The following is a 27,482-nucleotide window of genomic DNA, read 5'->3' as shown; positions in this document are numbered from 1 at the left end:
CCGCGGAACTGCTCCAGCGGCGCGCGGAGCCCACGGTAAAGACCTCGCGCCCCGGTTCCCGACCCGCCCGCGCTTCGGCCCCGTGGTCCCGCGGTCCCGCCGCCTTCGCGCTCCGAGCCCCGCGGCCCTTCGCACTGGTTCGCGCGGGGCGCCCCGACGGAAGGAGGGCGGACTCCGGTCCGCGGCATCCTGAGCGGCGGGCGCGCGCCCCCAACGCCGGATGTGGAGTGGGGGCCTGGCTACCCGAGGCGCTGAGTCCAGGGCTGACTTGGCCCTTGGACGCCTTCTTCCTGGGTGGGAGAAAGTGCGGGGCGAGGGGACCCCAAGGCACCTCCTAGCCCGGCTTGGACACCCCGGCTCCAGCGGTGCCGGACCCGCACGGGGGAGCCGCTGCCCGGCCTTCCGTGCCGGTGCTTGAGACGCTGCCGGGACGTCCTCGGGTGTTCGCGCCTCCACGTGTATTTTCCTGCCGCGCATCTTCGATAGGAAGCCTCGCTACGTCGAGTTAGCGAACCGCATCCAAGGGTTCCCACAATGAAGTTAGCAAAGCGGTGTCCCGAACAGGTCGTTTTTCTTGCATTTAACAGCGTTAAGTAGGTTGAAAGACCCCTGGCGGCGCCGCTAAGCTCTCTGTGCCTGGGCCGGGATGGGGCAGAGCAAAACCCCCGCAACTGCTTTCCTTCGGATCCCCTCCTCAGCCGAATGAAATACAGGAATCAGAAAAAGGCACTTGGGCATATGACGCCTATGGCAAGCCTTTAAGTTTTACCAGCTTTGTGTCATTACACAGAAAGAGTGATAGGGAAGCGCAAGTATGGCGATGCTTGTTTGATGAGTCTGTTGCATTAGAGAAACAGCATCTTTCTCCTAGAAGTTCCTGGTACCACCGTACTGTCAAGTTCTGGAAATTGCATAACTCTCCCTTTCTGTTTCTTAACAGGGGCACTATGAACGAAGAGGAGCAGTTTGTAAACATTGATCTGAATGACGACAACATTTGCAGTGTTTGTAAACTGGGAACAGACAAAGAAACCCTCTCCTTCTGCCACGTTTGTTTTGAGCTAAATATTGAGGGTAAGGACACGGCGTAGATCATTTTATGGCATAAACTTTACTTTTGCTGAACTAGTTTATAAGGTAAAATAAAATTTCTTGAATGGTTGGAAATTGTGCCAAGTATGATGTGTGAAGATCTGTTAAAGATAAGGATTTATGGAAAGGAAGCTGAAGTTCTCACCGCTGTGAATTTAAAAATCTTCTTTCTTTTTAAGTCCCACAGTACTAATACCGTTTTTGCTAATCTAAAAACAAAGTATGAGTATTGACTAGTAAACATGTTTTCTGAGTTGAGACCTTATTCAGTTGTCAAGTTTAAAACTGACCTGTGTGGATGGTTTTGTTCTTTACCTTGATGGGCAAATGTAATTGAATTCCTTTGGTCTTCCATGCTGGTACCTGACTGAGATGAGCTAGAACTCTTTTCCCTAGTGTTGTCTTATCTGGGAAAACTTTTTAAAATTTTTAGATAAGCTCTTTTCAATAATCACACACATTTAATAATTTTTAAAAATTAAAAAGGTTTTCTTTTTACATTTCTTAATATTATCTCTGAAAGCATATGAAAAAGAACTCTCCAAATATTAAAAAAATATGTTACCATGTACTATTTGTTTGGATTGGCGTACAGTTGATGCGTGTATGGACATGAATAGTTTGCCCTCAAGAAACATGTGGGAGGTGTTTCTTTAATCTTAATGTTATGGATCTTGATTTTTTAAAAATATTTATGACTCTTAAAAGAATCTTTATATTTTTATAATAAAACATAATTATATGATACTCATTTTCCATTTAAGATCATATCGGTTATAATAGTTTTGCCATTTTACTCTCTAGAAGAATTATAGTTGCTGAACGTGATCACCGATGGAAGATCTTGAATTTCTTGGGGGTAAATAGAATACATACAACTTCAGCTTTAATGACTGTAGTAATTATAATTAATTTAAAAGGGCTCACTTAGAAATATGATTCTTGTATAGCATCTGAATTACTATATCCTTAATAATACTACAGTGAGAGATCTAATTTTATGTTCTTTGAAAATAGAGTTGGCCCTATATATTCTTTTACATTTTAGATTTTAATTTGGGGTGGGCAAAGGCATTAGAAATGATCCAGCTCAAACCTGTATTTTACATGGAAGGAAACTGAGGGCCAAATAGGACTGTTCAAGGTTGCTGTAGTGGTGATACCATGCTGTTGTTAGGGTCAGACACTATAATAAAACACCTTACATGGATTACCTTATTTAACTCGGAATAGCTCTGAGATGGCTTCTGTAATCCATTTTAAAGGTGATGGATCCTAACCTTTGAGACCTAAGAAGAGCACTTTGAAGTCACACAGCAGTAATTGACATGCTGGGGTTTGAAGCCTGGTGATCTGTTTCCAGCATATATGATCTTAATTCCATTGATCTATTGTCAGTAGTTATTTTAGTTGATAGGGCTAATATTAGAAACCCCTTTTCCTGAATCCTAATTAGCTATCCTTGCTACTCCGGCAGCCAGCTTTTCCTAACCAGTGCTTCTGACTAAATCATTAGTGGTGATCGTGCTGTGATAGACTATTTCCACAGAAACTAAACTTCCATAAGTTGCTTTTCTAGCCTTTTTAAAATATGCCTTTTAACTGGTTTTTTTGTCATTATATAGAGAATATACAAATACTCCTCAGGTACCACTTCTGTAAATATTTCATTTCTGATAATACCTATTTTTTCTTTAAAAGATTTATTTCAGAGACATAGCACACTTTCTGAGAGCATGGGGGGTGGAGGGCAGAAGGAGCAGAAGGAAAGGGAGAGAGAATCTCGAGCAGACCTCTCACTGAGCATGGGCTATATTTCAGGACCCAGCGATCATGACCTGAGCCAAAATCAAGTCTGACACTTACCAACCAAGCCCCCCAGGTGCCCTGTGATAATGTATTTCTTTTAATTTAATTTTTTAGTTTTTTAAGATTCTGTTTATATGAGAGAGAGAGCATGAACGATGGGGGAGGGGCAGAGGGAGAGGCAGACACCCTGCTGAGCAGGGAGCCCAACATGGGGCAATGTAGGGGTTGATCCCAGGACCCTGAGATCGTGACCTAAGCCAAAGGCAGATGCTTAAACAGGCTGAGCCACCCAGGCGCCCTGCCCCCTGATAATATTTACCTTAATATATAAGTAGAAGTTATATGTTGTTGAAATAATAGTTACATTTACCTTAAAAGACAGTTCTCAATTTGAATTACAACTGTTCCATTTTGTATTCTACTACACTCAAGATTTTATATTTTAAAATGTGAATAAAACCTTCATGAGGAAACATTATTTTAGAATTAAGCTTTCATCTCAATTTGTTATCAACATTTTTATATTTATTGCAGTGACAAGCTAGTTCTTTTTTTTTTTTTTTTTTTTTTAAGAATTTATTTATTTGGGAAGCCTGGGTGGCTCAGTCGTTAAGCGTCTGCCTTCAGCTCAGGTCATGATCTCAGGGTCCTGGGATGGGTCCCACATTGGGCTCCCTGCTTGGCAGGGAGCCTGCTTCCTCCTCTCTCTCTCTCTCTGCTTGCCTCTCTGACTACTTGTGATCTCTGTCAAATAAATAAATAAAATCTTTAAAAAAAAAAATTTCTTTCTTTATTTGTTTGTTTGTCAGAGAGAGAGAGCACATGCACACACAAGCAGGCAGAGTCGCAAGCAGAGGCAGAGAGAATCAGGCTCCTGCAGAGCAAGGAGCCGGATGCAGGGCTCAGTCCCAGGACCTCAGGATCATGACTTAAGCCAAACGAACGCAGCGGCTTAACCCACTAAGCCACCCAGGTGTCCCAGTGACAAGCTAGTTCTATTATAACCACTTTAACTTATAGGAGAAAAGGGAGGGAAATGAGAAATCTGAATTACACAAAATTTTGGTTTTCATATCAGTATACAGGTTTTTAAAAGTCAATTAAAAAATGTGATAATAGGGACGCCTGGGTGGCTCAGTTGGTTAAGCGGCTGCCTTCGGCTCAGGTCATGATCCCGGCGTCCTGGGATCGAGTCCCACATCGGGCTCCTTGTTCCGCAGGGAGTCTGCTTCTCCCTGTCTCTGCCTGCCACTCTTAGTCTGCCTGTGCTCACTCTCTCTGACAAATAAATAAAATCTTTAAAAAAAAAAAATGTGATAATAAAGTAATCATATATCTGAAAAATAACAAGGTATATTCTTGTCCATGTCAGTAAATCTGTTAAAGTCTTTTAAGGTTTCTTTCCCCTGCAAAGCTGTTAGCACAATGTCAATTAATGAATGTTAGAATGTAAGAGAACTTGTAAAAATATGACATTTAACTTTATTAGTTTGGTGTAATATTTTGCAGTATGGAAATGTTGATCTTACCTGGTTTCTTAGTTTACTAATGGCTAAATTTGCTCTAAAGCATTCTGTTTTCTCTGCTAAGAGACCAGTTAAAAATTTTCTTGAGGAATAATAACAATTTACCTAATTTTGAGTCCACACATTTGTAGTAAGCAAAAATATTTTATGGCTTTGGGATTGCTGATTAGGTCACATCAAAACTGGTCTAATCAAATGGGCTCTTGTTTAAAAGTTGTGTGCATGCATATATTTATAAAATGAAAACAAAAGGAGAAAGAGAAATAACAAGACAGTTAAATCTTACTAGATTTCGTATTCAGTCTGAGCATGGCCTTAATTGCCTTTTTTTCTGTGACTTTATAGTAATTAAAAGGAAATAGTACCTACATTTTGAATACTTCCTTGTATACTTCAAGGACCTAAGAAGGGTATTTGAGAATTCAACTCTTTTAAAGTGCTCATAAGATTGATTTGTCTTTGTACCTGTAATTCACCATTGGAATAATTTGCCTATGGATTAGAAGATGCATAAACTTCGTAATACTCGTGGCCTATATCCATGGCTTTTAAAACACTATAAACCTGTTTGTGTATATACTCTAATATGCCTCATAGTACATTATGCTAAGATCTCTACAGTTAGTGACGAAATTACTACCTTTCCCTAAGCTATTGAGCCTGGGAGAAAGTTAGCCCATGACGGTCAGGAGCTGGTAATGAGACTCAGTTGTACAAGGTAACAGAGTCAAAAATGAAACTGGAGGGGAGAAAGATCCAGAATTCTGATGTTACTTCATGCTGTCTGTTTTCATTTTGTGCCAAAAAGCTGTGCAGATAATTCTTAGAGCATCCCTACCTTCCTCTAAGAATTGACTTCTTTTCTTTTCTATGGAGATATTTTTTTTTTTTCCTAAGACTGGATCAGTTCCTCTTATGCCAAGCAAGGTTCTAGGCTAACTTGATGGTTGGTTAGTAAGCATCACTAATGCTTACTAGTGCATCTCGGCATTCTCCCCCTAATTTGTTGAACTTTCTAGGAAATTTTCTAGAAGCCAGCCCAAATTCAGATCCTCGGTAATCTTTCTAGCAAGAAAAATCCTAGGTGTTTTCTTGGTTAAGGCACTGGTGAACTTAGTGATTACTATTAATCTCGTTCTTTCTTGATTCTTTGTCTTTGACCAAAATACTGTTCACATGGTTCGTAGTCAGGGAACAGTTTGAATCTCATCAAGTCCTGATTCGGTTTGGATGTGAAAACTGGTTATTTACTACTGAATCTGTCGTTAGTTCTTCCACTGTCCTGCTTCTGACATTCCAGGATCTTTCCAGTTCAGTAAAAGGAACCACCCCTTGTGATAGGGAAACTGTGTAAGTAGCTGACTGAATCTGGCATTAGCCTCTTTCACTTGTGTCACATAATTGCAGGTATCTTACATTGGTATTAAGTAAAGAGAGCACTTTTAAATATAAAACTTACTGTGACTTTTGAACTTTAACTGGGTTATCTTTGATGTACTTAGAAATACAGCCACGACGTTATTATTTTTTTTTTTCTTAACTGCCTTTTTGATGCCTTTAAAGTACCTGTGACACTTTAAATAAACTGAATACTTTTTAGTGGCAGTAACAGTAAAACCTCATTATATGGTCAGGAAGAGGAAGGATGGAAGTGGCAAGTGGGTTTGGCTGGTGATAAGTTTAAATTGTAGAATATTTTTAAAGAAAAATAATTGAGTCTAGGCTAATAACATCTAATGAAGACTTGGGACTTAACTGGTAAACCGTTTATGAGGAACCAGGTTCCACAGTCTTGTCCCTGGCTGCTTTGTAGTTGTTCCAAACTTTCCCTCCCTTTTAACTTTGTTACATTTTCTAATTCAAAGTCTAGGATGAACTTAAGACTTAGATTGTACACAAATTTTGGTTGGGAAGTTTTATCTGTTAGGAATGAGATCTGGCTGTACATAACAGGAAATCCAGGTAATAATGGTGAAATAAAATAGAATGGATATTTATATCTCCCATATAAAAAGAAGTTGAGTCTGAAGTTGGTATGGTAGCTCCATGATTAGAAGATCTTGAGCTGTTTCTGTTTCTCTATCCCACCTTCCTTACCACATACTTAACCACCTTCAGAGTCATCTGTTAGTAGTCTCCTGCATCTAAAAAGGAGTTTTTCCTGAATTTCCACCTAGTAGTTTCTTACACATTTCGTTGCCCTTTAAGAGAAGCTGCTCCAAGTAAAATCAGTGTTTTTCAAAGAAAGGGACAAAGAATATTGAGTAGGCAACAGGCAAAAGCAGCCATAGAGAGGCCTTTCTAGTAATTAAAGGTTATTCCACATTGAGAACAAACTATTTGAGCTCCAGCTCATACCAACAAGTCATGCTCTAATGATTCTTCTAATCCTGGAGTTAGAACTAGAAGGGATTTTAGCAAAATGAAGGATTGTATTCTGAGGATGGGTATGCAGCCAGATCACATGTGGACTTGTTGCCAGAAAGCTTTAAGAATTTTCAAGTTTTTGACCTATCTCAGTATATAACATGTAATGATTAATGCTACTGCTCTTAAGAGACACCCTCTCCCAATATTACTCTGTTAGAAACTTGTGTGATGAAGGAAGTTAGAGATTAGAATCTTGGAAAAACTCTTCCTACCTTCTCCCTGACTCTGTTGATGATAGACCAACATGGTAATTCCACCTCCCTCATACCTCTACAAGGAAGATTGCTTTTCTACAGCTGGACACATCTGTCACTGCTCCACTTCTGCTCTGCTAATGAAACGTGGGCCCTGGACTCAGACCTGGCCTTGAATCTTGGTCCTACCATATCCTAGTTGGCTTTTCTTATCCAGATCTCTAAGTTTCTGTGTCATACTGGTTCTCACATGTAACCAGGAAGAGCAGTTTCATATTTGTATTTCTTAATCTTGAAATTATTGTGCCAGAATCTATTTCAGAAGGCCGAACCCAGTTGTTGCCATTTGTTCCAAGAAGAGTACTTGGCAGAATAACTGTTGGAGCACAGATTTGTTTGTTCCTGATGCTCAGGCTGGGGCTGCACAGTCACCAAAGCGTAGTGATCAGGAGCACAGGCTCCTGAGACCATGCTCCAAAGGTCCAGAAATGCCAGATTGGGCAGACATTCCAGAGCAGACTGTCGGCATTCAAATTCCCATTTATTAACTGGGAGAACTTGGGCAAAATACTTATGGGTGTCATTACTCTGTCCATTCAGCTAGAGGTATATGCCCATCTAAGTTTTATTTTTTATTTATTTATTTATTTTTAAAGATTCCATTCATTTATTCATCAGAGAGCACAAATGGGGAGCAGCAGGCAGAGCAGACAGAGGGAGAAGCAAGCTCCTGGATGAGCAAGGAGCCCGATGCAGAACTCGATCCCAGGACCCTGGGATCATGACCTGAGCTGAAGGCAGGCGCTTAACCAACTGAGCCACCCAGGTGCCCCGCCCATTTAAGTTTTAAATAGGAAATGATTAATATTTATTTTCTCCCATTTAGAGACACAGTATATAGCTAAAGTGCCAGTAGAAATGACTAGGAAGGTGGGAAACCCTCACTTTGCCAACGATTTTTAAGCTGAATCAAGTGTTTATTATAGCTAACAGAGCTCTGCCATCAGGACTAAGAGGTAAGTGGTAGTAGTTCCATTTGTATGTGATGAAATGAAGGCTCTGAGGTCAAGTACAGTTGCCTTAAAGTCACATTGATAGTAAATGACACAAGGGATTCAGGTCAGGTCTCTCATGTCAGAGTTTTACCACTGTGGGGAATGAATATTTCTGTTTGCCCTTTGTCATATTTTAAGAGCTTAAATTAGAGACCATAGCCTGTATAATGATGCCATTCACTCAGTGGTTTTCCTGATGTTTCTGATTAGTTCTGATAATCTATATAGGTTTTTGTTTTTCTGTTTTTTTCAGTGTTAGCATACTCTGTCCTAGGCTTTTTATCCTCAATCTTTGGGCTTTCCTAACCTTTTATATAATGAAAACTAGCAAAATAACTCCTTCCTCCTTTCCCTCTTTTTCCCCAAGCTACACATCAAAATAAGCAGCTAATTTTTAGACATTTTTATCTGTATAACTCATAAGTTCTTCACATTAAATGTCCAGATCTAAGCTATTATTCCTACCCTATCCACATCTCTTTTCAGAATGAGTGAATGAATAAATAAGCGAATTCCCCCTCCATCCCTTTAACCAAAAACATCAGGGCTGGAAGTCAAGCGTGGAGAAGGTGAAGACTTTACAAGCCTAGCTAAAAGATAGGCAAGGTGCCTCCACAAAGAGAACCCAGCTGTATCTTAATTCTTAAAAAATTCCTTCTCAAAGCAGCCTTCCCTACCTTTCACTGCCCCTTCACCCCACCACCACTACTCTCCCCAGTGTTCTTTTCCTCAACAGCACCCTTTTCTTCATGGCACTTGATATAATTATTTACTGTAGTTGTTTGTGTGTGTGTGTGTGTTTGATGTGCTTCCTCCCCCCATTTGTAATTTCATGAAGGCATGGATTTCTTTTAGAGTCTCTTTTATTTGCTAGTACCTAATCAGCAGCAGCACAAGGACTGTCAAGGAATAATGAATATCTGACTGAGAGAGAATCAGTCTAAAGGAGACTTCAGAGTACTGCTTTTCTTTACATTTCTTTCCCTTTAAATTGCTCACAGTGAAACTTCTCTGCTGTTTTTCTGCCCTTTTACAGAATTTCATGAGATCTTTCTGGAGTCTACTAAAGGTTTTATGAATCTTACTAATAGAACTTTGTACCATATTCAAAAAAATAAAATGTAGCCAGTAATACTAACTGATGATAATTGGCTCTTTTTCAATCAGGAGGATAAACAGTATTTTTCCCCAAAGACTTTTAACAGGGCTGTGTTTAGAAAGAGGATTTCTAGATTCATTTGATATGTTGCATTTCTCTTATTCTGGACACCCCAGCAGAGCACAATTTGTGCTCATAATGATGACCCCAAGGCATTGGATGATCCTGAGTCCTTTTTAAATCAGTGATAAAAGCATATTCCTTCAATCAGTATTTTAAAGTTGAAAACAAGGAAGCAGAATATACAACCCAGAATATCTTAGAAATAGCATCATAATTTTATAATTATATAATTATTTATAGAAAAAGGATTAGTTAGAATATTTAAAAATGGCATTCTGGTTCAACTTCATAGTTATTTCATCCCATCCTGCGGTCGAAGATGAAAAATGTTTTATGAGATGTGGAAATAAGTCTAGATTGAAAATCTTTAATATGTAGGTCAAAATTATTCTCAGTAAAGGGATATAATTTTTGTGATTAAAATAATTTAAAACTGTTACTGGAAAGTTGATAAGGAGAAATCAGCTACCCAGAAATAAGAGTAATTTTTCTATTGCATGCAAAGTAATACTGGCCTGTAAAGAAAGAAGACAAAGATAGGTTTCTCTATTCTATGGAAAAAGTGAAATATCACTCTCAAGTTGGGAAAAGCTAGTTCAACTGTCAGTAGATACTTAAGGCACTTGGACTTTAGATAAGGGACTTACCTAAATAATAGGTATTGTTTGTCAAGTATTATGAACTTTACATGCATTGTTTTATTTCTTAATATAACTTTATGAAGTACTATGTTATCCCAATTTGATTAATAAGGAAAGTGAGCACAGTGTTTAGGTAACTAGTCCAAAATTGCACAGATAACATGTTCAAACCCAGAGCCTCCAGCTCTAAAAACCAAGTGCCTAAATCATTTCTGCCTCCAAAGAAAACTATGCGAACTATTAAAATTTAGTAGATACTAACTAACTTTTAGGCAGAGTTAGAGATGAATTATACAAGTGTGAATACTGAGGCAAGGAACGAAATGTGGGTCTCAAGAGACATGTAATTTTCAAAATTATTTCTACCCATATATTATTTGATTCATCCATGTTCATTGGTATATCTGAAAATGTACATTTCTGTTGACCGAAGAGAGTGGACTGATGCTGTCTCCATATAGATTATAATCTCAACAAACAATCTGTCAAGAAAATACAGTTTTTAGAACTCTTGGGTTGGACTGGTAATGATCAGAGAGAAGGGACACACACATGTGACTGTCTTGTCATTCCTGCCCAGAAGAGACCAGCTAGTGGAGCGTAGACTGACATTTGCTAGAATCATGCAGATGTCAGCTGGTAATGAGGGTAGTGGTTCTAATGCTGTTCTCTTCCTCTTAACCATCCAGGTAATGGAGGCTCACATGCCCTGATTAGTCTTTCTCTCAAGAAGAACTAGGGTTCTGAGTAAAGGAGGCAGTCAGTGCAAACACAAGTGAAAATGTTAGCACCATTTCTGGAATTGCACACGATGTTCCTTTTGCTCATCAGCCCCAATAAGTGCCTGGGGATGCTGTGAGAGAGAGAAACGGGTAGTTTATGAGGTGAGTTTTCTAGTTTCTGAGTTTAGAAGATAATGAGCAATGAACTTAACTATCAATAGAACATTTTAGAAATATTTAGGACATACATAGAAATATTGCACCTCTGTTGACATTGTAATAATAAAACTTGTAATTTTCAAGGGTTTATTACTAAATATATAAAAACAACATATCTTTATATTTGTATAGCACTTTGGAAATTAGAAGGTACTTTTACAGCACCTTAAATTTAATCTCCACGCTATATAGGAAATTAACATTGTGAATTTCAAATATAGTTGAATTTCAGATATTTTCAAATATATGAAAAAATGTATGGGATTGAAACCAAAGTGGCTAACACTGAAAAATTGTGAAAATGTGATATTAACTATAGTTCTACTTAGAGTGGATTTAAATTATGCTGATCCAATTTGGCATACCATCTGTTAGGCTTTTGATAAGGGGAATAAATCCATTAAACACAGCCTTGGATTTATAGTTTGTGATAAGGGAATGTCGTTTATTTACAAATAATTTTAAATTAGTGTATCTATTTTTGGTTGCTTTTTGCCATTACTTTCTCAGTTGTATACCAGTAAGGCAGAATAATGATTTGTACATACCCATTAAAATCTAAATATCATAATTAAAGCTATGTGGTTGGGTCCATGGCAATTCTTTAAGCTCAGTTATTTAGTAAATATTAATTAAGCAACTGCCAGAAATTATTCCAGTAGCTGAGGATAAAACATTGAACAAAACAAACATAAATCCCACCATTGCAAAATTTACTTGAGAGGAGGTAAAAGACAGTAGAATAAAGGAATTATATAGCATGTTAGAAGAGGATAAGGGATTATTTCCCTTTATGAGGTATAAATTCAGTCACTAATATATTTTTCCATTTATTATCTTACTTAAAATTCACACTTAATGTTCATTTCCTATGTAGTAATGTGGAGATTTTAGTAGACACTAAAAGCACCTTCCTGTCTCTATAAAGTATTCTATAAATATATTTAAATGACATTTGTAATATCTAAAACTTAGGATAACTGGTGGAATAATATCTACAATGAATTTAAGGAACAAAAATTGCCAGTCTGATTTGAAAACAGCCCACATGTTGAGGAAGTTTAGTGGCATTGGGGAATATTTCAAAATTAACGTAAGATACTTACACATACATAAAATATGTTAAAATTTTTGTATTCTTTCTACTTCCTCATTAGCACTATTAATATTTACCCTGAGAACATTTCTGTTTATTATTATTAAAAAGTCTCCTTTATAATCTTGACTATGTTACTTTGGCTTCTCAGAATATTTTCAGGATATCAACAGTTTTCAACTCAATGTCAAGCAACATTCTGGCTGTATTTCTACTACAAAGTAGAATAAATACAATATAGATAAAATACAATTCCTACATACTGTATCAGAAAGTTCTCCAGAAAACTTTTAGGTTACCAGTGTATTTATTAACTGCGTCTGATGAATACTAGCCATGAGTGTCTTGAGAAAGAAATTAAGATCTTAATTAATCCAGTTAAGTGTACATGTAGAAAAGTTTCATGCTTTTTACAGACTGTCTTCTTCCTCCCACTCTTAATTCATTTATTTACCCTCTACTCCATTTGTTTTAACTTGGGCTTACTCATCATCTTACCTACCTACAGTTATCATCTCTGTACCCTGCCAGATTGACCAAAAGGATGATTAGAAGGGCAGAAATGCTTTTGTCTCCCATATTTAAAAGGAAAAATCAAGTGAAAATTCTTTCTTTCCTTTAAACCATAGTTCTTAAAACAGTAGTGTTCATTAAAGGTCTCCTCTGTCTGTCCTCCCATCTCACTCTTCAGCGCCCTATAATTGGTCACCATTTTCAAAATCTGACATTTAACATTTCCCACTTTCTTGAAATACTTGACTCCCTGGATTCTATGATAAAATATATGTCTTCTTATTTCTATTCAGTTTTCTGTCTTTCCAGGTTCATTGACTGTTATAGGTCCCTGAAATACTAGTGTTTCATTGAATTTTGTTCTTGTCTTCTCATATTGCACTCCTCGATTTCTTTCACTGCAGTGTCTTCAAGCATACCTTTACTTTACCACAGACACAGTGCCAGGCCAAACCAAATCTTTCTTCTAAGTGCCAGATCTGTACATTCAACTGCTTGCTAGACCCCTCCAGTTAGATATTCTGAATGTGACTTGAATTCGTTTCTTGAACTAAATTTATCTCTACTTCCATATACACATGTAATTTATATTTCATTCATCTTTTGTTCACATGAAACTGTGGGCTCCTTATGCAGAGATTTTGGTTCAGTAGGTCTAGAGTTGAGTCTAGAAATTTGCATTTAACAAGAATCCCAGCTAACTCTTGGGCAGGTGGTCTCAGGAGCAAGCTTTGAAAAAGCACCATTAGTGAATGAAGAGTTCCAGGTTCTTCAGGACTTTCCATGTAGAGTTTTGTAGGTGCAGGGATGTATAGAGCAGAAATCTTACTTAGGCTCTGCTGTTCAAGCTGTGTGCTCTTGCCGGGATGAATTTCTGATATACAAAGGCGAATTGGCCTGTTAGTAAGCAACAGGTCCTATCTGCTACCCCGCTCCTTCCACCCACCCTCTTTTTGCAGTCTGTCTTTGAGTTCTATTAGTTCTCTCCCATTTGTTCCCTACTTTTCATTCCCACTGCTATAATTTTGTCCAGGCCCTTTTTCCTCCTTAACCAGTATTTCCTCAAGACCACTTAATTCATTTCATAAATTTAATCCCTTTATCCCCATCACTGCTCTGCACCCCCAGTTCTCTCTCAGTATTGAGAAAGGTCTTTAAAGTACAGATCTCTTCGTGTCATTCATTGTCCTAGAACTATCCACTGACTCCTTGCCATTTTCTTCAGGTTAAGTCATTAGCTCCCTAACATGACTTTTTTTTTTTAAGATTTTATTTATTTATTTGACAGAGAGAGATCACAAGTAGGCAGAGAAACAGGCAGAGAGAGAGGGGGAAGCAGGCTCCCCACTTAGCAGAGAGCCCGATGCAGGGCTCGATCCCAGGACCCTGAGATCATGACCTGAGCCAAAAGCAGAGGCCTAACCCACTGAGCCACCCAGGTACCCCTCCCTAACATGACATTTAAGATGCGTTATGATATCCGTTCAACTGGCCACTTGGATCTTTCATTACTCTTCCAAAGGGGTGCCCCCTCCATCTCTGCCCTTTCCACTCCGATTCCCTTCCTTTCTTTCTCACTTCCATGTCTTTGTCTAAGTTTTTCCTCTGTTCTAAACAACATTTACTTCTCCTTTCTCCTAATAAGCAACAGCTCAACTTTTGGGAGTACATGTATTATATAGAGGAGATGATGAATATAGAAGCCCTGTGGTAAATATATTTAGTATGTGATGCAAATGTTAGTATTTAAATTCAGATATAGAAGGATTCTGTTTGCATTTCATCTCAAAAGATGAAATAGTACTGAAAAGATTCCTGTGATTTGTATATTGAACAGCTTCTCCATTGACAAAATAATGTTTTACGTACATTGAGGAGGCTTGAATTTATTCTGAGTTAACCTTTTTCGGGGGGGTGGGAGGCAGAGAGAGAGGGAGAGAGAAAATCTTAAGTAGGCTCCACACCCAGCACAGAGCCCCTTATGTGGCTCAGTCTCCCGACCCTGCGATACCTGAGCTGAAATCAAGAGTCGGATGCTTAACCTACTGAGCCACCCAGGTGCCCCTGAGTTTACCTTTCTGTGATTTGATTTCACTAGGTTTTTCTGCTCTAGCTTTCATCATTTCCTTCATGTAGCAGCTGCTGATTTTTGGGGGGGGCAGGAGAACTGTTTTCATTTGAAGGTAGATCCTTTTCCTTGCTACATACATTTTTAGTCTAAGAAAATTCTCACAGTCTTGATAAAACTTGAGAATTTTAGGCATGTGTGTGTCTTTTACAATTTCAGTAGCTCAGTCTTTATTGTTTCACTTAGTCAGTTGGAACATACAGTACAATACTTAAAGCATAATTTGTCTTGGACGAAGGAATGCTGTGTTCTTTCCCAAACCAAAATGTATTTCTTCACAGGCATTCTTTAAATGTTTTTCATTGAAAAAGCAAATTATGCTTATTATAGAAAATTCAAAATAAAGGATGCAACAAAAATGTTAAGATTCATAGGCCCACCTATCTACCATCAATCTCTTGATACTTTTGGTATGTTCTAAATTATTTTCTGCAGTAGATTATGTATGTGCATGTGCATACAGGTATAGTATATTGTATTTAAGATTTTATTTATTTGACAGAGAGAGATACAGAGAGAGAGAGAGAACACAAGCAGGGAAGTGGGAGAGGGAGAAGGCAGGCTTCCTGCTGAGCAGGGAGCCCGATGGGGGGCTGGATCCCAGGACTCTGGGATCCTGACCTAAGCTGAAGGCAGATGCTTAACGACTGAGCCATCCAGGCGCCCCAGTATATTGTATTTTAAAAATGAAATCAAACTATATATACCAACTAATAAGCAGCCTTTTCATTTATAATATTAGGAACATCTTTTTCATGTTAAATTCTACCACTCTTTCTTTAAGGTTGCATCCCATTGTACCCTAATTTATTTAATCACTATCCTATTGATGAATGTTTAGCTTCCTTGCAGTTTACCAGTACTAATCTTTATATGTACATCTTTTATGCTTGTCTGATTAAATCCCCATTCCATTGTAGCTTAAATTCCCAGAGGTAGACTTTTAGATCAGAGGCATGTCCCAATTTGCAGTCCTATCATTTGTTTTAATGGCTTCCATTACTGCTGAATTAATACCATGTAATCTTCCAATTAAAAAAAAAACTATCTGTTTCATGATGGGAAAATTTTATCATATGTCAGTTCTCTGACCCCTTTGTTTCGTTCTTTCTACTGTAGAATTACTTTGATGCAATTATAACACATGGTCACAATTTTCTATTTTAGCATTTTGCGGTATGATTTATCAACTGTCATTGCTTTTTTTTAGCTTTAGTTTCTATTTTAGCTGGGGGTTGGGGGGGGTTCTGCAAATTAGAGTCTTTCTGTGTCACATATAAGTAGATATTTAAAACTGATAGCTCACAATCATACTACAATTAATTTGAGTAGCTTTTCAGGAGTCTTTTATGACAGCTTTGTGCACAAAAACAATTTTAGAGTAAATGTCTACACTCAGTTAAAGCTCTTTTGGGGAAAATGGAACAAGTAGGGGTTTACTTGGGTCAGTTGGATTATTGACTTAAAACTTTTTATCGTGCAGCTTTAATTGTGCCACTTAAAAAATAGTCTAAATTTGACATATTTTAATGTACTAGAAAAACAAATTTAGCTTTTTGTATTGTATGCTACTGTGAGCTTAGTATCCCATATGAAACCATCAGTAAGAACATGGGTAGCTTCCATCCATGTTCTCATGCCAAGTACCCTTTTGCTTAATTACCTCTGGACAAACTGCCCTGTCCAATTTGGTAATCTCACTACAATGTGGTAATTAAACTTAACTAAAATTAGATAAGGTTAAAACTTTAGTTCCTTGGTCATATCAGCTACATTCAAATGCTTAATAGCTCCAGGTGGCTAGTGGCTAGTGGCTACTGTTTGGCTAGCACAGATACAGAACCTGTCCATCATCACAGAAAGTTCTACTGGACATTGCTAGTTAAAAAACAGGTAGCTAAATTAGGGAATTGTTGCTTTTTTGTACTTTTAGTAATAAACAATTGTTATGTAGGTATGTCTCCCAAGGGTGCCAACTGTTACAATGAAAAAGTAAAATTCACTGAGAGGTTCTCTTTTTAACAAGTCATTTGCAGTTTATAGATCTCCTTTCCATCCCAGACCTCAGTTCCTTGGTTATTAGAGATGGTGGTTTATCTTTTTACATTCTCTCTCTGAACTCCTGCTCACTGAAATTTGCCCTTATAATTCATTCACTGGATTAAGCTGTTTAACTGCTTAATCCTTCTCTTAGCACACACAAAACTTTAGAATGGAGTAAACATCCTAAGCTGCAATCAATCTGCTGTCTAAAGTCCACCTGTTGGTATATCTTTCTTTAGGGCAATGATTCTCCAAATGTGGAAAAGCAAGTTGCTGAACCCATCTGTGTATTGGCTTATTGTGGTTGCCAGCAATTCCATCTGCTAAATGCAGAGATAAGCAATTACCTATTACTTTTAAACAGTATGTTTGGTACTTGAATTTGACACACTCTTAAGTAACTCTTCAGCTAAAGGCATGGAGTAGGAGGGAATAGGACACTGTTAGAACCACAGTACTTGGGGTGCCTGGGTGGCTCAGTGGGATAAAGCCTCTGCCTTCAGCTCAGGTCATGATCCCAGGGTCCTGGGATCGAGCCCCGCATTGGGCTCTCTGCTCAGCAGGGAGCCTGCTTCCCCCTCTCTCTCTGCCTGCCTCTCTGCCTACTTGTGATCTCTGTCTGTCAAATAAATAAATAAAATCTTTAAAAAAAAAAAAAAAGAACCATCATACTCATGAAGGCATGTAAAACAACCAATAAAAATAGAAGCCTAGCTTGTCATGGGCGTGGGAAGGAAGCAGGTGCTCCAACTTTCTATTCTTGCCTTCCCACCGTTGGTCTAATTTCCTACCTTTAGTCTCATAACAGGATAGACTATCTGAGCATCCTCCACTGTGATTGGCTGTGATGGGCAGTAGATACAATAGTAATAACTCTTCTTGAATCCTAGCTTGGCTGCTCCTCCTTGCTCATCAGATGGAGAATAGCCTGGTCAAGTTAGGTGTCAAAGCATCATTGGGAAAAAAAGAAAAGCATCATCAGAACAAGCAGTTTTTATACCAAAGCAGTTCAGACCTGATATCACTGCATAGTCTCAATACAGTACAAGTGTCACTAATGAACACGGCTGCATAACCTGCTGGGTCATAGGTTCCTTACACGGTCATGAAGGAAATGATAAAACGGTTTCAAATTAAACAGCACTTGCCCTATTTTCAGACAGCTTCTTCTCATAACTAGCCCATTGCTGCCAGACTTCTGATTTGGTTCTTAAGAGAAACCAAATTCTAAGTGGATATATATATGTATGTATATATATAAATCTTTCTCTTTTCAAATGTGTGTGTGTGTGTGTCTGTGTGTGTGTGTTTCTTTTTCTTTTCAAACACTTGTAGGCTAACCAAGACTTGTCTGCAATATGGCTGTGGGTGTGCTATCCCTGCTTATAGAGCTATAGAGCTTTTCCTCTCTTCCTTTGGTCCAAAATTGGAATCATCCTCACAAAGACTTAACCTCTTAATCCATTCAGTCTTTCTTGGTACAACAAAGTTTAGCTCCCCTCCCATTTTTACAGTGAACACGTAAGCTCAGGATTCTTCTTCATATGGCCAGCACATAAACGTGCAGGTACTTGTCCTTGCTCTCTTAGCAACCAAGAGAAGATCATCAAATAAAAACACCTTAACTCGTAAAATTCATTAAACTGGGCAAAATGTGAGCGTCCATATAAAAGATTTTGAAGCAGAACTACATGAAATGTTGCACAAATGTTGGTCATATTGGAGGGCAGTGTGTTTAAAATTTCTTCACAGCATGTTAACAGCCTGGAACTCAAATTCCTAACTCCATTTTCTTGCCTTATTTAAATATTAAGAAAGAACACACAAACCCACAGTTTGGAAAACCAATACTGCCAGTTCTGTAATTCTGTTTTATGTCTGAAGTAACTCATGGATGCTCCCTTCGGCTGTCCAGTCTGCTCCTGCCATGTATTACTGCTTTACATCCAACTACCGGTTGTATTAGACACGCTGTGCCTGGGGAGCACCAAAGTGGAAGAAGCCATTCCTTTGATTGGGAAATGAAATAAGTAATCAAATTCAAAATGAAGTCTAATTGACAGAGAGTAAGCACAAATAAGGCAGCTAGATGATAAGATTCAAGAATGTGTGAAGCATAAAGCCAGTAACATCAGTGTAGTCAGCTGAGAAGCATGCTCTTTGACAGGACCAGCTGGTGGACATTAAGAAAAGATTGCTTAGCCTACCTCATTACCACCAAATCACAAATGACAGGTCTTCCAGATGCTGGGGGTAAAATCCAAGGGTGATGGGACATGTAATAGGTCTTGATAAGTGTTTGGGGTTTGTGCCTATTTTGTAGCACCATTTAGAGTATCATCTGACTTGGGGGGAAAAATATGTTACTACAAAAGGCAGATTAAATATAAGCATGGAGATATCCTTGTTTTAAAAGGGCCAAGGTGGTTGGTAGACCAAAAAAAAAAAAAAATTGGATATTTGCGTGGTTTTTGCACTTCTGTGGGTTTAACCAAATTTTCTTAAAAGTAAATTTATCTTAAAGAATAGAAATGAGGATAGCATGCCAGATGGGTTAGTGGGAGAGTTTTCAAAGTATGTGAGAATGGTATAACAAAATCAGAGCTGAAAGTTGGAAAAGATAAAAAAGAAAGCTATTGAATAGGAACAGCTTAACTTTTTAAAAGACCACTGTTCATATAGAAATATACTGCCTATATAAATTTCTAACTGGCCTTTATCCAGAGGAAACTAGTACTTTAATAAAAGCAATTATGGTTGCCAGTTAAAGTCTTGGTTCTCTAATAATGATGACCTTATGACAAAAAAAATTACAAGGACATTTTTGAAGTATGTTTTAAAGAAGTTTTCATAATAGTTAGGATGTCAAATTGGCCTTCAACTTCTTTATTAGTAAGGGAGTTGTAATGCAATTTTTGTTGACCTGGTTTGGAAACTCCTTATAACTCAGCTCCTCAAAAATATCAACTCATTTATTGTGTTTAGATTCATTCCCTCTCAAAAGCTGCTGAGGGAACAAATTAGTGCTCAGAGCTGTTTACACTTGTAAATGCAATTAAAATTGAAAAGTCAGTAGGCAAACTCACTGGGATCTCTGATAATAGCAGTGGTTGTTTCGCTTACAATAATTCAAACTGATGAAGTGGAAAAAAACAATCGCTTCAAGAGTTTATAAAATGGCATGTATATCGCGGATACAAATTAAGTGTGCTACTCAACATTCTTTGCTAGACTAAAAAGTATCTGTTCAAATATACGAAGTAGTCCCTGTATTATATATGTATAATGTGTTTTACTTTTTATATTTAGTATAATGTAAAAGTATAATGTGTTATACTTTTACTTTTTATATTATATTTTTTAATTTTTTGTTAACTCTGCTACTGTGTGGGATATTTTAAACCATACAGACATTTTCAAATTGAACCTTAAAACTCAGTCAAGTTTTAAATTGTTAGAGAGTTTAACAAAATTAAAGGTATTGAGCTACAGTCAGCATAAAACAGCCACCTTATATATTCAATTAAAATTATACCACGGAGAAGTTCATGATTTTGCCTGTCAGATTGAATGATGCCACAAGATTGCCGTCTCTTAATCAGCGCCACTCATGAGTTCTTCAGACTAATGGCCCATTAAACTCAATGTAGGAGTAACTTCACTGGAAGATGGCTTTTTTTTCATTAACCTCTGAGTACCCTGGCAAAACTGCACAGCCTGGCTCCCTTTACTTGGATGGGCAAAAGTTCATTGTGTAGACTTTGAATGATAATTGGTAGTAAGTTTTGTTTGTTTGTTTGTTTGTTTTAAATATAATTTAAATTTTCCCTTATTTGTTTAATGACCTTTTCTTGAATACTTACCATGTGCTAGGCATGATGCCGAGGATGCATGTAAAACAGACATGGTCCCCTTTGTCACAGAACTTACAGCTGGAGAAGAGGCACCTGCAAAATCTAGTCCGATCAACCAACCCGGGTGTATTGGTTAAAAGAAGCTTCTTGGAGTAAGAACTAGACAGGAGATGGGGGTGACCTGACAGTGTCGTGGGAGAGGTGATCTGCGGGTCAAGCGAGTTGGGGTGCTGTACTGCTAGATTTTACATCAAAATGGACGGCAAAACATTTGGGATGGGTAAGGGGAGGAGCTGTCAAGGACCGTAGGCTTCTTCCTTGAGCGGTCTGTGGTGCCGGACTGAGGAGGAGAAATGGATTTGGGATTTGGGTACTGAGAGTGGAGGAAAAGGCATTTGGTTGAGGCAGGGTTTGTTTGAGGAACCACTTGTTTTCATGTCTTTTGTAGGTGACTTTTTCTTGTGAGTGTCTCAGAGAATCTGACATTTATGTTAACATTTATGTATTTGCACAGCAAATTGAATATTGTAGCTCTCTGATTTGCTCTTTATCTCAAAAGATTATTTATATGCATGTAATCATATTCTTTTCTTATCTGGGTTCCTAGCATTCATTGGGGTAATTTAAGTAAAAATTAAAAGAAAAATTATTTTTAAGGAAAGAAAAATTATATTCCATGCACCTGAGTGGCTCATTTGGTTGAGCGACTGCCTTCAGCTCAGGTCATGATCCTAGAGTCCTGGGATCACGTCCCACATCAGGCTCCCAGCTCAGCAGGGGGTCTGCTTCTCCCTCTGACCTTCCCCCTCTCATGCTGGCCTGCTCTCATTCTCTCTCTCTCAAATAAATAAATAAAATCTTTTTTAAAAAAAAATAAAAAAGTTGTATTCCACAAATTACTAAGAGGGAACATTGGATAAGGAAAATCTTTACCTTCAAAAGCCCACGTTATTCTTCAAATAGACATCTATTGACCTGCTGTTAAATTGCTGGGTATATCACAAAATTCATCATTTCGTATAATTTTTTATTTTTTTATCAATAAGTTTTTGAAGTTTCTACATAAATACCAAAAGCCCACAAAAGTAACAGCAAAAAAGTAATTTCTGTAGCATAATTTAGAACCCGTTTTATTTGCCAAAGAACTTCCTTTCATATAGACAGAAGGAGAAACCTATAACTTACTGTGTTTATTAGATTCAACTAAATCATTGCTCAATGGATTAAGCTGTGGCCTTGGTCTAGCGAGACTGTTGGCTGTTTCAGGGATTGGCTATGGCCGCATGTGTGCCGTGAGACTGAAGGGGGCTGCAGAGTAAGGCGGCTCCTTAATCCATCTTCGATTAGTAAAATAAGCAAGTTCAGGTTCTCTCTGCCCACCTGCTGTTTATCCAGAGCAGTACTATTAGAATCAAATAGCAGAGTGGAGCTATTCATTTGGTCTATAATTTGTACTACCTACTCGTTATCTTACCTATGGTCTTAAATATATATAATAAAACTTTAATGTTTTTATTCTAATAAGCCAGATTTGTAAATTTCCTTTTTGTGTTAATGTATGGCAGTCTCAAGAGTGTACACTGTGTTATCAAATAGAGCTTTGAGAGTTTGCACTTTAAATATCTTAATTTTGCTGGAAATTTGACCTCATCAGACAATAACTGGTTAAAATCAGAAACATACCCACACACACGACTGCAGTACAAGTAGCAAAGGCGTAAATAAAATGGGTATGAAAGTCAATTTAAGTTCAGTTTTTGTGCTCAGTGGAAGACACAAGTCTGAGATATTTGAGTTTCCCATATGCTTATTACATTATCACTGCTCAGCAGGTGCACTCACATAGCTTGCTTATGGAGGAACCAGTAGCCCATTTGCACTGGTTTTGGCAGACTCAGCAGGTCCCACCATTGGCTGATGTTACATCATTTTAGAATAAATTAATACAAGCACTTTTATACCTGACTTAATACCATTAAAGTGCAAATACTTCATTGTCTTACTATTAGGCCCAGAGTTTGGAGTTCAGTTAATAAAGTTGTTACAGCTTCAATTTTTAAAACAAAGGATGAATGCAGAATGTAATTTTTTTCTGAGGAGTCAGCTAAAACCTTTTTTCTTTTTTTTTTTTTAACCTAGCACCGAGTGGCTCTCTACTTACCCTGTTGTCAACACTAAGCAGATTTACACTGGTTAATTCTGGCAGGTGTTAAATTTCAGCTCCCCATCCCTTACTCACCTTCAGTATAAAAGCACTGCTGTTTGACTTTAATAATACAGTTTGAATTTGTGAAAATGTATGAAGGTATTCTGTGTTAAGAAATGTATTGTGTTATTTGAAAATGTATTCAATACCTATATCTTAAAAAAACAATTGAAATGACCTACTTAAGCTCTATTTAAAACTTGGGAGATAGAAGGGTGCCTGGGTGGCCCAGTCAGTTGGCATCTGACTCTTGATTTTGGTTCAGGTCGTGATCTCAGGTTCATGAGATTGAGCCCTGCATTGGGCTCTGTGCTCAGGGCAGTCTGCCTGTCCCTCTCCCACTGCCGCTCTCCACACTCAGCGTTCCCTCTCTCTCTCTCTCTCTAAAATAAACAAATAAATTTTTTTTTTTAATGGTGGGAGGTAGAAAAGTGTAATAAGACTATTTCTGCTACTTACGGTATATAATAAACATTTGTGAATTAAAGAATTATACTTGTTATTGTGTCCTAGTGGATTGACTTTATTGCTGTATGAAAAATTGTGTGTAATGTGTTTCTTCTGGAAGGTAAAATTATCTTGATAAAGTTTTAGTAAGCTAAAACAGAAATGTGAAGACATTTTAGATGCTTTCATTTTCTTAAAAAAATAAATCTAACCAGTTCATTGACTTTTTGAGGCTTTCATTAGTGTGTATTTTTCTGGTTCTGGTGTATCCAGTGAAACATGACTAATTTAAGAATATGATTGTGTGTTTATTGGAAAAAAATGGTCACACATTTCTCTTATAGAGCCTCACAATAGAAATTATTACAAGCGTGTACTTGGAGGAGAAGTAGTGAACAAAGCACCATACTGTAAAGGCCCACATTTTGTGAATGTAAACTGATGGCTTGGTAGTACTTGTTTATAATTCTACGCAATAGCATACCTCTGGACCAACATCCTTGGGAAGGCCTTTATTATTTATAAGAATTTAGTTTTACTGAATATATAGTTCAATTGAAAAAGAAATTATTAGACCATGTTTTATATTATTAGCAATATTCTTCAGCATTTTTCCTTTAATATACAAACTGCCACAAACTGACGTCTGTGTTTTACTAAGATTTTTGTATATATTGAAACTTTTAAACAAAATGTTAAGACTTCTATTTCTTTTTTTTCTATAGGAGTACCAAAATCAAATCTCCTGCACACCAAATCACTAAGGGGCCATAAAGACTGCTTTGAAAAATACCATTTGATTGCAAACCAGGATTGTCCTCGATCTAAACTTTCAAAAAGTACTTATGAAGAAGTTAAAACCATTTTGAGTAAGAAGATAAACTGGATTGTACAGTATGCACAAAATAAGGATCTGGATTCTGATTCTGAATGTTCTAAAAATCCCCAGCATCACTTGTTAAATTTCAGGCATAAGCCAGATAAGAAGTTACTCCCACAGTTTGACTCCCAAGTTCCAAAGTATTCTGCGAAGTGGATAGATGGAAGTACAGGCGGGCTCTCAAACTGTTCACAAAGCATATTGGAGCACAGGGGAAATACAGACTTCGAGCTTGCAATGTTGCAAGATTCAGGTGCCACTCTATGCCACAACAGTGTATTGTGGCCTCACAGTCACAACCAGGCACAGAAAAAAGAAGAGATAATCTCTAATCCAGAGGCTGATGTCCGGACCCAGCATCCACGGTACAGCAGAGAGGAATGTAAGTAAAATGGGGAGAAAGGTAATGATTGCAGTTTTGGTGACTTTATTTTCTTTTTACATTTTTATACATGTGGAATTTCAAGAATTTGGCTGTAGAATTATAGATTTTTATAGCTTAATTAAATGACAGGATCACCCTAGCAAAAATGAGGTGTCTTAGGTACCTGGGTGCCTCAGTCGGTTAGGCGTCTGACTCTTGATTTCAGCTCAGGTCGTGATCTCTGGGTTGTGAGATGAAACCCTGTGTTGGGCCTGTGCTGGGCGTGGAGTCTGCTTAAGAGTCTGTCTCTCCACCCCATCTGCCCCCCAAGAAGATTCTCTCTCCGTCTGCCCTTTCCTCATCTATCCCCCCAAAAATGAGATGTCTTAGATTCTCCATCAGTTCTCTGAAATACTCCTTATTGTGTCATAAAGCATTCGAATTCTACAGTCCATCATATCTTTTGCCATTTTAAGTTTATTAAACTAAATGCAATTGACAAACAGAAGGAAGTTCAGAGTTCCTGTAGTTTTACAAGTACATCTTCAAGCATTGGCTTACACACACTGACCCCATTGCTCATCCCTACAACACTAACTGACTGGGGGTGGCATTTCAAAAGCCACAATCTGACATACATTTCACTAAAGGACAAAGGTAATATGTGCACTTATTTTAAAGTTGGAAAAATTGAGCCTTTCAGTTTGTGTTTATCTCTGCAAAAACTCACAGAAGCTGAGACAATTTTTTTTTAAGATTTTATTTATTTGACAGTGAGAGAACACTAGTGGGAGTGGGAGAGGAGGAAGCAGGCTCCCTGCTGAGCAGAGATCCTGATGCAGGGCTCTATCCCAGGGATCACGGTGTGAGCCAAAGGCAAACACAACGTCTGAGCCACCCAGGTGCCCCAAAGCTGAGATAATTTTTTTACTCTAAGTCCAGGGATTTTTGAGCTTGAAGGGACTTTGGGTATATTTTTATGCAATTTCTCGATTCTACATATGAATTACCTAAGGTTACATAATAAGGTAGACAAATCAGTTTTTCAAACTATTTCCGTGGTACTTTTGTGTTTTTCCAGCTGTGCATCATGAACTACGTAGTGCTTAAGTATAATCAACTTGATGAGTAGTGACTTCTAGCACTTTTTAAAAACTGAAACAAAGGGAAATAACAGAATCCAATGGATATAATACGAAGTATTCTCTGGCATAACTTTTGATTCAGATGGTGGAGGCGTACTGGGAGTGACGTAAAATGTTTCTTACTGTGGGTTGAAAATGTTCTCCATACTTCAGGAGTTCATGAATGGCTCCTACTAAAGTACCAGTGAATATTGTAGTGGCAGATAAGTGCAAATGTTTTTTTAAAAATTAACTATTGTATTAGTGATGTAGACGTTTTATTTCCCCATGTTACTATGGTAATAATTAACATATTTTCATGTTTCAGTGAATTCGATGACTCTTGGTGAGGTAAAGCAACTGAAAGCAAAGCTCCGACAGGAAATACAGGGTAAAGAATCAGTGTTAATGTTTTATGCTTGTGAAAATGTTGATACAGAAAATCCCCTGTGACAGGACACTATTAGCTTTATCTGCATTTAAATTTGGAAATGGGATTAGAACCTATTGGAGTTTCCAGAGCAAAAAGAATAAGAAAACAACTTCTTCATGAAATCAAAAGGACTTAAGTTTTTCTTGTTTCAGTAAAAATGGAGACCTGGAGACCTCTACCTTTGAGCTGAACCTCTGCCCTTCTTAACAGTTTACTGTGCCAGGCACCATACGCTTGTACTCCCTAAGTTCCACTGGGTTGTATTAGCCCTGTTTTGTGGATGTTTTCAAATTATAAACCATTTCAAACACAGAAGTAGCAAGAATGGTATAGTGAACCCCTTGACCCATCTTTAACAGCTTCAGCTATTATCAAAAGCATAGCTAATTTTCTGTCATCTCTACTTGCACCCATACCTTCGCGCCACTCCCACCCCCAGGATGGATTATTCAGAAACAGGTTCCAGACAACATATTGTTTCTCCACAAATACTTCAGGATTTTCTCTAAAACATAATTTTTCTTTTAAAGTAATCACAACCTCATTATCACCCCTAAAAAAAAGAAAAAGACAGCTAGTAATCAAATAGTATGCTAACTCTAACAACAGTTAGTGTTCAAATTCCCCAATTGTTTCCCTTTTTTTTTTTTTTTTAAATATTTGATTTCCATTTTGGTGAGGAAACCACTTCAGAGACATTAAGTGCTTACAGAGATCACACAGATTAAGGATTACAGATTAAGGATTACATAACCTTCCTTCCTTAACTTCACAGCCAGTGTCACAATAATAATCGTAAATTAATAACAGTAAATAGTAGTAACAATTTCTGCTTATCAAGTGCTTATTCTGTGGAAAGAACTTTACAGGTGTGATCTCATTTACTTCTCCCAGTAGCCATATGAGGTGCTTACTGTTAATACCGAGGTTATACATAAGAGGAAATGAAAATGTGGTTTAAGTTACTTGCCTGAGACTCATAAAAGTGTAGGAACAAGAATTCAGAAATGAAGGTACTCTGATTCCAAAGCCTCTTAGAGGGGTTTCCAGACCTGGGTATGAATAGGCACTTCCTATCCATAAGCCATAGTGATACTAATTGAACCCATTTATGTATTCAACTACCTTTTAAATCTTTACAGAAGTTTTTGAAGAGTTGACACATCAAGTTCAAGAAAAAGATTCTTTGGCCTCAGAGCTCCATGTCCGCCACGTTGCCATCGAACAGCTTCTCAAGAACTATTCCAAGTTACCGTGTCTGCAAGTGGGGCGAACAGGAATGAAGTCACACCTACCCATGAACAACTGAACTAAACTTACACTTACTTCCTTTGCCCTCATGCCCCTACCATTTATTGGTCTGCTAGGCATGCCAACTTTGAAGACGTGGAAGAAAGTTAAACAGTCCATTTTTTTATGGTCATTAAATTTGCAAAGCTGAAGGCAGTATTTAACATCTTTGTCAAATAAAGCAGATCATTACA

At 37.8% G+C, this 27,482-nt stretch overlaps 1 protein-coding gene across 2 annotated transcripts; it reads left to right on the top strand.

Moving 5' to 3' along the window:
• LOC111152077 (chromosome unknown C21orf91 homolog) lies at positions 1-27,482 on the top strand. 2 transcript variants are annotated; one of them, XM_022510376.1, is made up of 5 exons: positions 1-35; positions 941-1,074; positions 23,923-24,459; positions 25,894-25,956; positions 27,141-27,482. In XM_022510376.1, the coding sequence occupies exons 2-5, from the start codon at positions 948-950 to the stop codon at positions 27,305-27,307; spliced, it is 894 nt and encodes a 297-aa protein (XP_022366084.1). In that variant the 5' UTR covers positions 1-35; positions 941-947; the 3' UTR covers positions 27,308-27,482. The 2 variants fall into 2 exon arrangements, with proteins under 2 accessions (XP_022366084.1, XP_022366093.1); XM_022510385.1 differs by lacking the exon at positions 25,894-25,956 and having other exon boundaries at positions 27,141-27,191.

The sequence above is a fragment of the Enhydra lutris genome, unplaced genomic scaffold (assembly GCF_002288905.1).
Source record: "Enhydra lutris kenyoni isolate GAN:26980312 unplaced genomic scaffold, ASM228890v2 scaffoldscaffold2, whole genome shotgun sequence".
In the NCBI taxonomy this organism is placed as follows: domain Eukaryota; kingdom Metazoa; phylum Chordata; class Mammalia; order Carnivora; family Mustelidae; genus Enhydra; species Enhydra lutris.
The sequence above is the reverse complement of the archived record's forward strand: the minus strand, read 5'-3'. Positions and strand labels throughout refer to the sequence as shown.

Bases quoted from the DNA above. Each gene is read 5' to 3' on its own strand.
- LOC111152077 (XM_022510376.1), top strand. From the start codon at position 948: ATGAACGAAGAGGAGCAGTTTGTAAACATTGATCTGAATGACGACAAC. The intron at 1,075-23,922 runs GTAAGGACACGG...TTTTTTCTATAG, and splicing joins TTTTGAGCTAAATATTGAGG to GAGTACCAAAATCAAATCTC. The intron at 24,460-25,893 runs GTAAGTAAAATG...TTCATGTTTCAG, and splicing joins ACGGTACAGCAGAGAGGAAT to TGAATTCGATGACTCTTGGT.